The 12362-nt window shown below is 35.0% G+C and overlaps 1 protein-coding gene across 1 annotated transcript in view; it reads left to right on the plus strand.

The window, feature by feature from the left end:
• The window catches only part of Vps13D (vacuolar protein sorting 13D), a 1260195-nt gene that overhangs the window by 875562 nt on the left and 372271 nt on the right, over window positions 1-12362 (plus strand). The window contains exon 58 of the mRNA XM_090393926.1: window positions 12047-12226. Within this exon, the coding sequence (XP_090250052.1) occupies window positions 12047-12226 (180 nt within the window). The remainder of the gene's footprint in view (window positions 1-12046; window positions 12227-12362) is intronic.

Consider the following 12362-nt stretch of genomic DNA (forward strand, 5'->3'; position numbering starts at 1 on the left):
AAAAAATCATTATTTTAGCCTCTATATTTTGCTTACAGTAAAGACATTTTCAAGAATAAGGTAACAAAGATAAAGCAAATCAAAAATAAGAAGACAAAATTTCAAGGTACAGTCATTGTGCCCTATTTTGGTCATTTTAGTGAAGTATTACACTATCCCAAATATTTGCACATGTAGTTACAGCAATCCATCGATTAATGCGTTCTTTAAAACAGTGCCATTAATTGAAAACGCACTAATCGAATATATGGGAAAAAGTATAATTCATTCCTCAGATTTCTTTTTTGACCCTTAATTTTGTTTATAAAAGAATTAGGGTATGTCTCAGGCCCTAGTTAAAGGAAACCATGAAGCTGAAAGACAATAAAACATATTCAGCATATAAATTTATTATTCTGCTTCTTAACAAAGAATTGAGCTAATGTAGTTTGGCAGGCATGCTGTTTTTTTTATTTTTTTTCATACAACTGACAGTATGGCCCTATTGCCTCTTCTGCAAATTTTACTGGTTCTCTCTTCACCAGGGTCAGTCTCTAAGCATCGCTGCTTAAAAACTTCAGTTGTACGAAAACTATTTTCAAATTGTTTCTGTGAAACCTCTTTGATCTTGTCAGTGATTAAATTTTCTTCATATTCTTCAGGATCTTTCCTCTGTGCATCTAAATTTAGCAGGTCAGAATCACTCAACTTCTCAGAATGAGATTTAATTAACTTAGATTCATTTGAAAAACCTCTAAAATCATTTGTACAATATGGAAGAATGTGCTTTTAAATGGCTCGCAGATTGTTAGCAGTAATTTCATTCGACTTTGCGACTTTATAACCAGGCTGAGATTGCTCTGATTTGGCTAGAAAAGTCTTGGAAGGCATTTGCTTCCAAAAAAAGGCTGGTTTCATTGACATTAATTATTTGTTGATCACAATAGTCCTCATCTTACACAATTTTCTTCAAAATCTCTAGATATCTTCTTATCTGCACTTGCAGTTTTGCCTGTGATTAGAACATTATGTAGGCCATTTCTTTTTTTGAAACCCTCAAATCACCCAGCACTGACGTGAAATTATTCTTCTTTTCCATCATTGATAGCCCTTCCTTTCCAGGTTACAAAGAGACAATGCTTTTGATTTATTAAGGCTAGTGTTTAGTGGGATCCGTTTTTGGTTATAATCTTCAATCCATGTAAAAAGAAGTCTCTCTAATTCAATCATTATAATACTTGATTTTCAGTGCATGCATGATGAAATTCAAGCAACCTTACTTTTCTCTTTGTATTCAGCAGTTGATTCACCCATTTTTGTGTTCTTGTCCTGTCTTTGCTCTGGATTTTTCTTTATTATTTCAAGTTTTTCTTCCAATCAGATTACTTTTTGAATCATTTTCACACTTCTGTTTTTTGCTCACTAATTCTTTTACTCATGATTAAAGATTAGGAAAATAATTTAAAATAAAAAAGTATGGAAAACAATTGCATGAGATATGATGAGCAAAATGCTATGTAAAGATGACATTTCCATGTAAGCTATGTAAGCGAACATAGCTTACATGGAAATAGTGTGGTATGCCATTAAAAAATAACTTTGTAAAATGTTTCAAATCGGTAACTAAATCATTTCATCCTGGTGAGTGATTTTTTAAAATCTGTAATATTTATTTTTTAGATTTTAGGTGCAATAATTGGATTTGGGTATCGAAAAAAAATGACACACTAATCGGGGGTGCATTTAACAAGGGATTGCTGCATTATTATTATTATTATTATTATTATTATTATTATTCATTCATCTCCATGGAGGCAGAACACCACTGCAGGTGATTCATTATTTGCACGCTAGCCATTCTTCACACAATACTTATCTATTGCTCCTTAAACTCATCCACTGATGAAGCACTCACAACCACCTCTGGCAACCCATTCACCACCCTCCAAGCAAAAAATCTGCTCCTTACACCCTTGCTAAACACACTCTTAAACAATTTTAACTGATGGTCCCTAGTTCTATCCCTTCCTGTCATGTGCTTAAAAACAAATCTTTGGTGTCAATCCTATAAAAAAAAATCCCTTTAATAAGTTATATGCTTCTATAATGTCCCTCTTTTCACCTAAGAGCTAGTTTTTGAAGCCCACAGACCATCAGTATATTCTCATAGGCAGTGTTCCATAGACCTGCCACAATCTTTGTCACTTGCTTCTGAATCCCCCTCCACCACTTCTTCATCCCCATGGAATTCTGGGTGTCCAGATCTGTGCACAGTAGTCTAGATGTGGATTTATTAAAGCCTTATATAGGGTAACCACATCTCTAATCCTGCCTTCAACAACCATTCATTCTTCATTCTTCAACAACCACTTAATCTGATGTGCTGCTTTGGTTACCATTACAGTATGCTCTCTAAACTTCAACTCCTTGTCCACAATCATTCCCAAGTTTCTGACCATATCAGTTTCCTCTAGTTCAGTTCCATCAATATAGTACACAGCTTGTGATCTCTTCCCAAAATGTATGAACTTATGCTAAGCTGCATTAAATTGGTAGCCATTTATATTTGCTCATACTACTAGTCTATTTAAGTCATCCTGCAGGATCTCTACATCACCTTCATTTACTATTGCACTTCCCAGTTTTGCATAATTAGCAAAAAACTGAATATTTCTTGTCAGATCATTTCCTGTAACACAGATGTACAAATTAAACAATAGAGGATTTAATACAGAGCCCTGTGGCCTGCCTTCTACTGGACTCGCCTCTTCTATAAACCACTCTTTGATATCTGTCCATCAGCTGCCCTCTGATACAAATCACCAGATTCATACCCATTCCCATTTGCTCTAATTTATGCAACAGAGTTCTGTGTGGAATCCTGTCAAATGTCTTTGCAAAATCCAGAAGAATCACTGAGTAGTCATTTCTCTTATCTAACTATATTGTAACTTTATGATAAAAAGTAAGCCAGTTACTATGGCAAGACCTACCTTTCATAAAACCATGTTGTTCCTTGTAGAGTATCATATTCCTATCCACCTAGTCCTGAATTCTGCCTTTCACCAATTTCTCCAACACCTTAACCACCACTCCTGAGATGCTGATTGGTTTATAATTTGCTACTTCTGTCTTGAAGCAATGGGACTATTTTTCCTTTTTTTATTCCATTTCCACTTTCCCACTGAGGGCTTAAATTAAACAGCTTAGTCAGAGCAGCTGATGATTTTTGTAACACACGGGCTGATATGCTAATCTAATCCCATAACTTTGTTCATATTGAGGTTCTGAAATATTTTAACCATCTCCATTTCTTCAACCTCTATTCTCTAGTCAGTTAGTGTCCTATCTGACATTGCACTGTCACCACCTACATAGTACACACCTGCAAATGTTCACTCAATAAGTCAACTATTTGGTTTGGTTCTGTCACCTGCACACTATCAGCACTTTTTAATCATTCCTCCTTTTACTTGCCACATAGCGAAAGAACTCCTTAGGATTTCTTTTGGTCTTCCTTACCATACCAGTCATCCATCTTGCTTCCACCTTATTCTGCTCATGGGCATGCTGATCACTTTTTTCTTTATAATCCCCCCCCCCACACACACACACAACATTTTCTTCTGTGCAACTCCTGCTTAATGAAACTATTCATCCATCTATTGTTTTGCCTGTTAATAGGTGTAGGGTATAATAATCTTTTTTTTTTTTTAATATGAATTTCATTTTTGGAGAGTAATATCTCTTGAGAAGATATCTCTTTATGTGTTAATGTTTTTATTATGTCATACATTTGTTCAGGATGGGAATGTTCAAATGTCTGTTGGGATGCAAGAGTTTTCTGTAGATATAAGGTAGAGAGTGAGAAACCTATCTGGGAGTCTGTTAACTAATGTTTCTAGAAAAGGTAATAATGTTTTTTTTTGTTGTTTTTAATTCTAAAATATATTTTATTGCAGTTTTTAGCTTTGTAAGTATGCTCCCAATGTATCATGTCACAGCTCTGTTGCCAGATAGTGAAGATTTTAGCTTGGTGGAGTTTAGTTCTATTTCTTCAAATATTTCTACTAAAAATTTGCAAAGGCAGTAAGAGAGGAGGGTCAATAACTTTGCCAGTGATTTGAGGTAAATTGTTTTTGTGCCATATAAAACATCTTTATTGTATTTGCAAAATGAAAACATGTTCTAATATGAAATGGGAACTTCTCTCTTATTAATGTTTCTCTAAGTGGAATATTTGGAACATTGAAACTAACTAGCAGCTCAGACTTATCTCCAAACTTGAAGGCATAGCTATGGACTCTCTAATAAGATATCTGGATATTAGGTTGCACAAATATATGACATAATAAAAACATTAACAAAGCTAGCACCATTTTCTAAGATCACATTCTACCCCCCCAAAAAAATAAATAACAAGATGTCTTGAATAGTTAAATTAATAACAGATTCAATCCTAAAAAAAATTATTTTCTATCTGCACTTATTAATAATATGCAAACTAATAGAGAGCAGTTTGATTATTCAAAAGCAGTAGTACAGTAGTTCCATACATTAAAAAAATAATGTATGTAATATATTGGGTGAAAATACTCAATAAATGGCAGTTATAAACTGCTTATGAAACAATATTTAAATTATCTTTCCTTATGTGCTCTCCTAAAGATGAAGTCTGCTGTTACAGAATACATTACCAATGTAAATTCTTTATTATGGATGACCTAGTAGTAGTTCAGCAGTTAAGCAGAAAGAGAGAGAGAAGGAGACCAAAATTATATAATTATCAACCAGTATGGTCAAAAAGGATCAACAGAAACCCTACATTTAGTAAGGGGGGGGGGGGGGGGAAGAAGAAAAACTTCACTTAATTAGGAAAGTGTTTTTACTGTAGAACACTTCTAATCTAAACAAATTATACATTTGAAATATCAGAAAGAATGTTATTCTTATTGAAATTAACAAAAAAATCAGCCCTGTTTAACTTGGAGACTGCAGTCAAAATATTTGAATCCTCATTTGAAATTCTGTATTCTTTAGTTTTCTTGTTTGCCATTGTTATCATAAAAATGCCAATTACTGTACATTTTTATGTGCACCCCCATCCCACCAACACATATACAAAAGGTTGTAAACCTGTAGTACATTAATACTGTAGATGAGTTAAGTTTTTTTTTCTGTTTTTATTACTTTTTATATTTTTTTTAATTTTTTTTATCTAATCCAGAATCCTTCTCTAGACCAAACATGGAACTTTTTGAAACCATTTCAGATCTTCAATGAGCAGTGCACCTGTCTCACACCAGGTGATGAAAGTGTATTGACCGACTAACAACAGTGAGATACATCCATGCCCATAGTGGCATTTTGACCTATATCCATTGGTTGAAGATCAGATATGCTAACCACTTGGCCAGACAGGCTGGCAAAATAGTGAAATTTTTTGGCTGCTGTGTTAAAATATCAAAAATGTTTAGAATTATCTTACATAAACCTTAGTTTGAAATCGACTTTAAATAGTTATTTGAGAGTGAATTAACTGAAACATTGTTATTATATGTATAAATCTGAGATTAGGCATTAGCATATACAAAATATTCTTTATACAAGGCTCATTCTGGGAGTAATGCTGCATGCATTCATGGAGAATAATTGGATGATGAGTAGCTTTAAATGTTTTGTTACTTTATTTCTGCACCTAGTTTACCATCAAAGTTGTTTTTGTCATGTTATCTCATACACAAGTGTTTCCTGAACTTTTAGTACCCACATATCCCTTTTAAAATTTTAGAAACTCTGGAATATCCCCTGTCATGAAAAGGCAATTTGGGACAAGTTACAATATTTCATTCAACATGAATAATTATAAAGTTATTTAAGTTTTAATATGTGCATTATAATAAATTAATGGCTTGCACTCATTACGTTCATTGCAAAGATTTGATCCTGATGGATCAGCATGTTTTTTCTCACAGTTACCACAATCGTTATCATTTCCCTCACTATTTTCCATTGTGTGTTTTAAACATCTTGTTTTTAACCAGTGATCCATATCAAAAAGGATTTAAGAAATACAAAAGAGAGCAATGTTAATATTAATTAAATATTTTTAACATTATTATTAGACTGCTTGTCAAGATTCTTTAATTACCAACAACACAACTGTTAAAATAGTAAGGTCATTAACAATGCACACATACACATGAATGATGAAGCAATCACTGAGGTTGATTCTGAAATTTAGAAAAGAATTCCATCTGTGTGGGTTGAACTATTTGAATTTAAACTTTTAATGCAAATAGTTCGAACCAAGTCGTTGGAATGCCATCAGCCAGATGCTTCTCTAATGGTCATTTGATACATGCCAAGAGAAACATTTTGTTTAAAAGTTCCTTGAGAGTTTTTAATTATTGAAAAATTTATTATAAAATAGACTTACACTTATTTTTGACACAGGTGACAAAAATTTTTTTTTTTTTTTTTTGCATGTACCACAATTTGGGAAACACTGTCATACCCAGTATGCAGTAACCAAATTTTCTGAACACCCTGCAACCTGAATTCTGTTGAAACTTATCACTAATTAAATGATTTTTTAAAGTACAGCAACTCATTCCATATAAAAAAACTCACTTCTTACCCTTTACTCACTACTTCCTTTTGTAACTTCCAGGAATAACCCCCTTGTCCTTGTTCTTTCCCCTCATTCTGGCACATGAAAAATCTCTTCAGTATTAATACAGTAACACTTTAAGTCTCAATCATATCTTTCTTCTTTGTTTCTATCCACCAAACTCTGCATTCCCTCAGTCTATCCTCATAAACAACATTGTACAGTCCTGATATCATTTTTGTTATCTGTCTCTGCACCCACTCCTAGTTTACTTCATTCCCCTTCGAATCCTAGTGACCCGATCTGAGCAGAGAAATACAGATGTTGTCTGATCGAAGCTTTCTAGCCATGAATACTGTCATAATTTGAACAGCGCATAAACCTTCAATCTATCAGTTAAATCATTTACAGCTTTCATCACATACAAACCACATCTGTAATATGCATATAACAGCACTCAATCTTCAAAATGTCTCCCTTTTGTTTTTTAACATGCTCGAAGTCTGCGAAGTCACATATTGATGGGTGGCACACACAATATCCAGTGAAAACAGTGCTGTTTCTCACTCCAAATCCATCTTCAGGCTGGTGATGCTGGGTTGTTATTTCTTGTAGGCTACCCTATCAAGCTCCAACCACAATTTGAAGTGCACCAGATTCAGATCGGGACTTCCAGGTGGCTGATCAGATGGTGATATGTGGTTGGGTACATTTGCCTCCAACCGCTATTGTGTTGTCCTTGCCTAGGGTGCAGGAGATGAGTTCTGTTGGAAGGTCCACTGTCCTGTAAAACAAGATGTTGTTTAGGGGCCATACCACAGAGTCTTGATACACTTTGGCAGACATTTTGACCCCTTTTTCACAGAAATGCAGCTTGGATACCTCCCCCCCCATGATATGTCACCCCTACCAAACTATCACTGATTGGGGGGGGGGATGACCTCTTAATCCTGAGTGCTATTGGATGACCTCTTAATTGAGTTATATGCTGCAGTGGTTGCACATACTGTGCAACCACTGTAGCATATAACTCAATTGTTTTGGCATTAAAATGACTCTTCAGTGGTGAAAATCTTCTCATCTGTGAAAAGGATATATCTCTGTGTCTGTCGCTTGTGTATTGCTGGAGAGGCACTTTTGGTTTTATCACCCTCTGCTAAATAAGTTGTGGTGTTAGGAAGTGTCTAGTAGAATGACGATAGCCTCTTGCCCCAAGGTCATAAGTTAGTACACATGACATCATTCTCTGTGAACTGTTCATCTCTTACTTTCTGCATTTTCACATGATTACTGTAGGGGGCATGCCTTCACAGCCCGTACAAGCTGTTGCATTCTAACCCAGCTTGGTCAACCTATTCTTTGGCAGTCAGATATGTCTTCTGTTATAATGGTTAATAGTCTGATACACAAACATCAGTAGATGTTTGTGTATCAGACTATTAACCCGATTGTTTATATCCTGAGTGTTCGTAGTATGTTGAAAATAACAGGTGGCTCCATTCCAACCTTGTGAAGTGCTATTACAGCCACACGGTTCTCATAATCTCCCCACTACATGTTAATCCATACAGGCAACTCTCTCTCTACTGATAAATGCCAAATGTTGGCAGCATACAGTGCCACTGATGGAACTGGGCTCATGCAATTCTTTGTGCAATGTTTGGGGGGGGGGGGGGACTGTTGTAACAGTATTTATGGCAAAACTGTTTACAATTGGACCACCATTCTTTTATCTCTCATGTCCCATGAACTTCAGATCTCCATTTATAATCACTCCAAATCCTTTGCTTCTTCCAGCATAACTCCAGCAAGTGAGTATGAAGTATCTCATCTGCACATCCCAAATTGCAAAAGCTTACATTTAGTTGCAATAAACTGATATCCCCATCATTTTCCACTGTTCAAATTTACTGAAATCCTCCTGAAGAGACTGAACATCATCACTAATACTAATAACTCTTGCTCAAGCTTCAAATCATCTTTAAATACTGAATATCTCCCTGTAGTCTTGTGACAGTGTCAATGACAAAAGATTGTACAGTGATGGTACCAGTACTGAACCCTGCATAACTTCACTTGTGCTTTCCTGTTCCTTGATAACCCCCTTCCCCATATACAAGTTTCTGATATCTATCAGAAAGCTGAACAAATCCATGCTAGCCTGTATAAATAATATTGTCTTCATCTGTCCAATTCTCTATATGAATTCTTACAAGTTTCTCCAAAATCTTAACTCCACAGAATAAATACAAACAGGCCTATAATTTGATACCTTCATTTTATTATCACTTTTTTTTTACTGCACTATCTTATCATGCTGCCACTCTCCAGGAAGAGTGGCATTAAAAGTGATCATTAAATGGCTGAACTATGTCATATGCATCGGTCACCTGAGTCCCATCACCATTCAACAAGGTAATCTGTACTATCATTTTTCATCCTACTTACCACATAGCAAAAAAACTACTGGGGATTTTCCTTGGATTTCAGTGCTAGTCGCCTCTCATATTTCAATTTTTCTCTCTTTACAGTACTAGTCACTTTCCTAGCCTGAGTCTTAATATTCATTATGCAACAGTTCTCCACCTCTCGCTTTATGTCTTCCATAATCTCTTTTTCATCTGCATTTCCTTCTATTTCAAGGTATACAAGCTTTGCATATATTGTATACCTTGTATTGTGTAGCATACAATACAGTTGTTGACTATTATTATTATTATTACTCCTACTACGTGACACCTCCAAGGAGTCCAAAGACTCATCAAGGGATGGCACCTACTCTACAGCTCTCCATTTCCACCAACTACAATGAACCGCATTATCTGTACCAATGCCATTTACTGCCCACCACCACTAGTATTTTCATAAACAATTACAAACATCAGTGCCCATGGTGGGATTCGAACTTGCAGACTTTTGGTTTTAGAACGGATATGCTAACCACTCGGCCAACCAAGCCGGCATAATTACATGACACCTCCAAGGAGTCCAAAGACTCATCGAGAGAGGGCACCCACTGTACATCTCTCCCAACTACATCATCTACACCAACTCCGTCTACTGCCCACCACCACCACTAGTATTTTCACAAACAATCACAAACAACCATGCCCATGGCAGGATTTGAACCTGCAACCTTTTGGTTGGAGAGTGGATACGCTAACCACACAGCCAACCAGGCAGGCCAACTATGTTTTCTTAATACATGAAGAAAGGTTTAGGCATTGTTCATTTTTCATAATCATGCTTAAAACCGACACCAAGAGTAAAAAAAAGCATTTATTAAAATCACTAACATTTTGCTGGTTTCCAATCCAGCATCATCAGCGCATAGTTATAACTGAGACAAGCACACAGCACTAAACTAAGTAATTGTAGAAACAATTTAAATTGTAACTCACACCTAATGTCTTTACATTGTGGCTGCCCTATGTGGGTCAGATAACTACAAAGTTAATTTAGAGATATATGGCTATTAGGACTTAAAATGATAGTCTCCCAGATCTTTGGTAATTTATGCAACAATATTTGTTGAGGTTGGAGAGTGCTTTATAACTGATGCTAATTCTAAGAAGAGCCTCTCAGACCTGTAATGAGTTCTATGTAATATAGATGTTTTTCTACATTATCCTATGTGAAGGAGTATCCAGAGAATGGTCTGCCAATCCTGACTACCCATATAGATGATCTTGGATGTAATTTTTGTGTTCTTCAAGGCAGATGTTAACTGATCTTCCTTTCTGTCGAAAGTAGGCTAAACTGCATGCACAAGGAACTTTATACATTCCAGGATGTTCAAGAGGAAGGTAGTTGATCTTTAGGAAAATGTATGGTAGTTAGCCAAATTAAAGGTTTGAAAGTAGTATGGAGATAATATTTGCAGAGTACTTTGGCAACTTTGCCAAAGTACTCTGCAGATATTATGATGAACCCTTAACATATGAAATGGGAATAGTTTTTCTCTGATTCTGTGTTACTTTCTTTTTCTATGGTGAAGTTTATTTTAGGATGTTGGTTGTCAAAGTGCACCAAAAATGTTTCTAATGTATCTGGACTATGAGACCAAATAGCAAACTTCATTGAGTTCTTGGTTTTGAAAATGCTCCATATAGGAGTTTGCTAAAGAGGGGAACCCATAGCCGTCCCATCTAGCTGTTTGTATATTTTTCCTTTCCATAGGAAATAACCTGCATATATGGTGAATCTGAATAATTCACCTAATTAAGAAATGTGGCTTAATTAGGTCTCTGTCAAAGGTACATTAATTGAAAAGTGAGGTGATATCTGAACTGACCATGATGTCAGAATCTGTCAGAGTTATATTTTCTATTAATATTTTAGAGTATTTTTAAAACATCAACCTCAGTGGATACATGAATACTAAAAAACATTAATGCCACTAATACGTTTTGCATTTTTATGAATTTTTTCCTTAGTATCTCCCATTCTCTACTAATCCCTCTTCCTTCAAATTCTTTCATTTATTATACTGCTGCATGCTGTTTTCTAAGTCTATCTAGGATAGTCGCCTGCCATATAATTACACATAAAATCTTTGTGCCTGGATACCTCTGCATGCATATTCATACTCCAAGTCAGGACTATAATACATAGTTGATCTCACCAACTGGAAGAAAGTATGTGACATGTCAGTCATAATCAGTTCCTCTGATGCTATGACCAAATCCAAAACTCTTCATCCTCATGTTCCTTCCACCACATGCTACCTGAGACAGCTGTCCCTCAAGAAATACAAAAATTCAGTTCCCTTAATAAATGCTACTTCCTCTTCCCAGTTGATTTTGCTATAGTTGAAGTTTCCCATAATGATCACTCAATTTCAATTGCAAACTAACTTTCCTAAACATTTCTTGCTCATCAACATCTATATTCTCTCATTTATAGCAATGGCCCATTAAATATCTTGTCTTATAAACATTTATCTTCATCATGAATAAAGACTATAACTGATGATTTCCCCAACATACAGCTGAGTATTTATCAGAGAAAATCTGTGAGATTACTAGCAATGAAACTGAAGGTGTGCAAAATCCTGACCCTGCAGTCCTGACTCATTCCATTCTACTTCTAGCTATTTTATAAATCTAAGAAACTTCAAACCATCCATTTTTAAAATTAATAACCGTAATATTATAAATGATAAATAATAGATCACTTTATTCCTTCATTTCTTCACTTTTAACTATTCTTTCTTCCTCTCATTTAAGTTAATTTCCACATTCTGTATTCCTGTTATGAACTGCATACTTTGCTGTTTTATTGCCATTTCTAAACATAAGTATTTTATATATATTCATAATTATTATTATCAGATTTAATATTTAAGCACAGGTTCATACCCAACTGCTAAAAAGAAAAAAAAAAAATGCAATCACAACTCATAATGCAATATTAAGTGTGATATAATACAATTAATTGTTTTGTTTTCTTTAGGTTAATCTTAATAATCCGGTTTCACTGGAGTTCTCTCTTGAAAATTTCCCAAGAAGTAATCAGTTAATAGTGTCATCAACTTCGCATTTTTTCATCACACAGCTTGAAATGTTTGACAGTCAAAATCGCAGTTTGCAGCTACAAGTACGAGTGTTTCCTGTACCAGGAGGAGCATTAAAGGTAAATCAAAATAGTGTTCATCCTTTTACTAATAACCACCACATAGTGATCACTATTCATTATGGCAAAATTATTTTTACCACTATTATGTTGAGTAATAATACTAATTTAAAATAAACCAATCTTATTAATAATT

This window comes from Typopeltis vanoorti, chromosome 6 (assembly GCF_054136105.1).
Source record: "Typopeltis vanoorti isolate ZY-2024b chromosome 6, IOZ_Tvanoo_1.0, whole genome shotgun sequence".
Classification (NCBI taxonomy): Eukaryota; Metazoa; Arthropoda; class Arachnida; order Uropygi; family Thelyphonidae; genus Typopeltis; species Typopeltis vanoorti.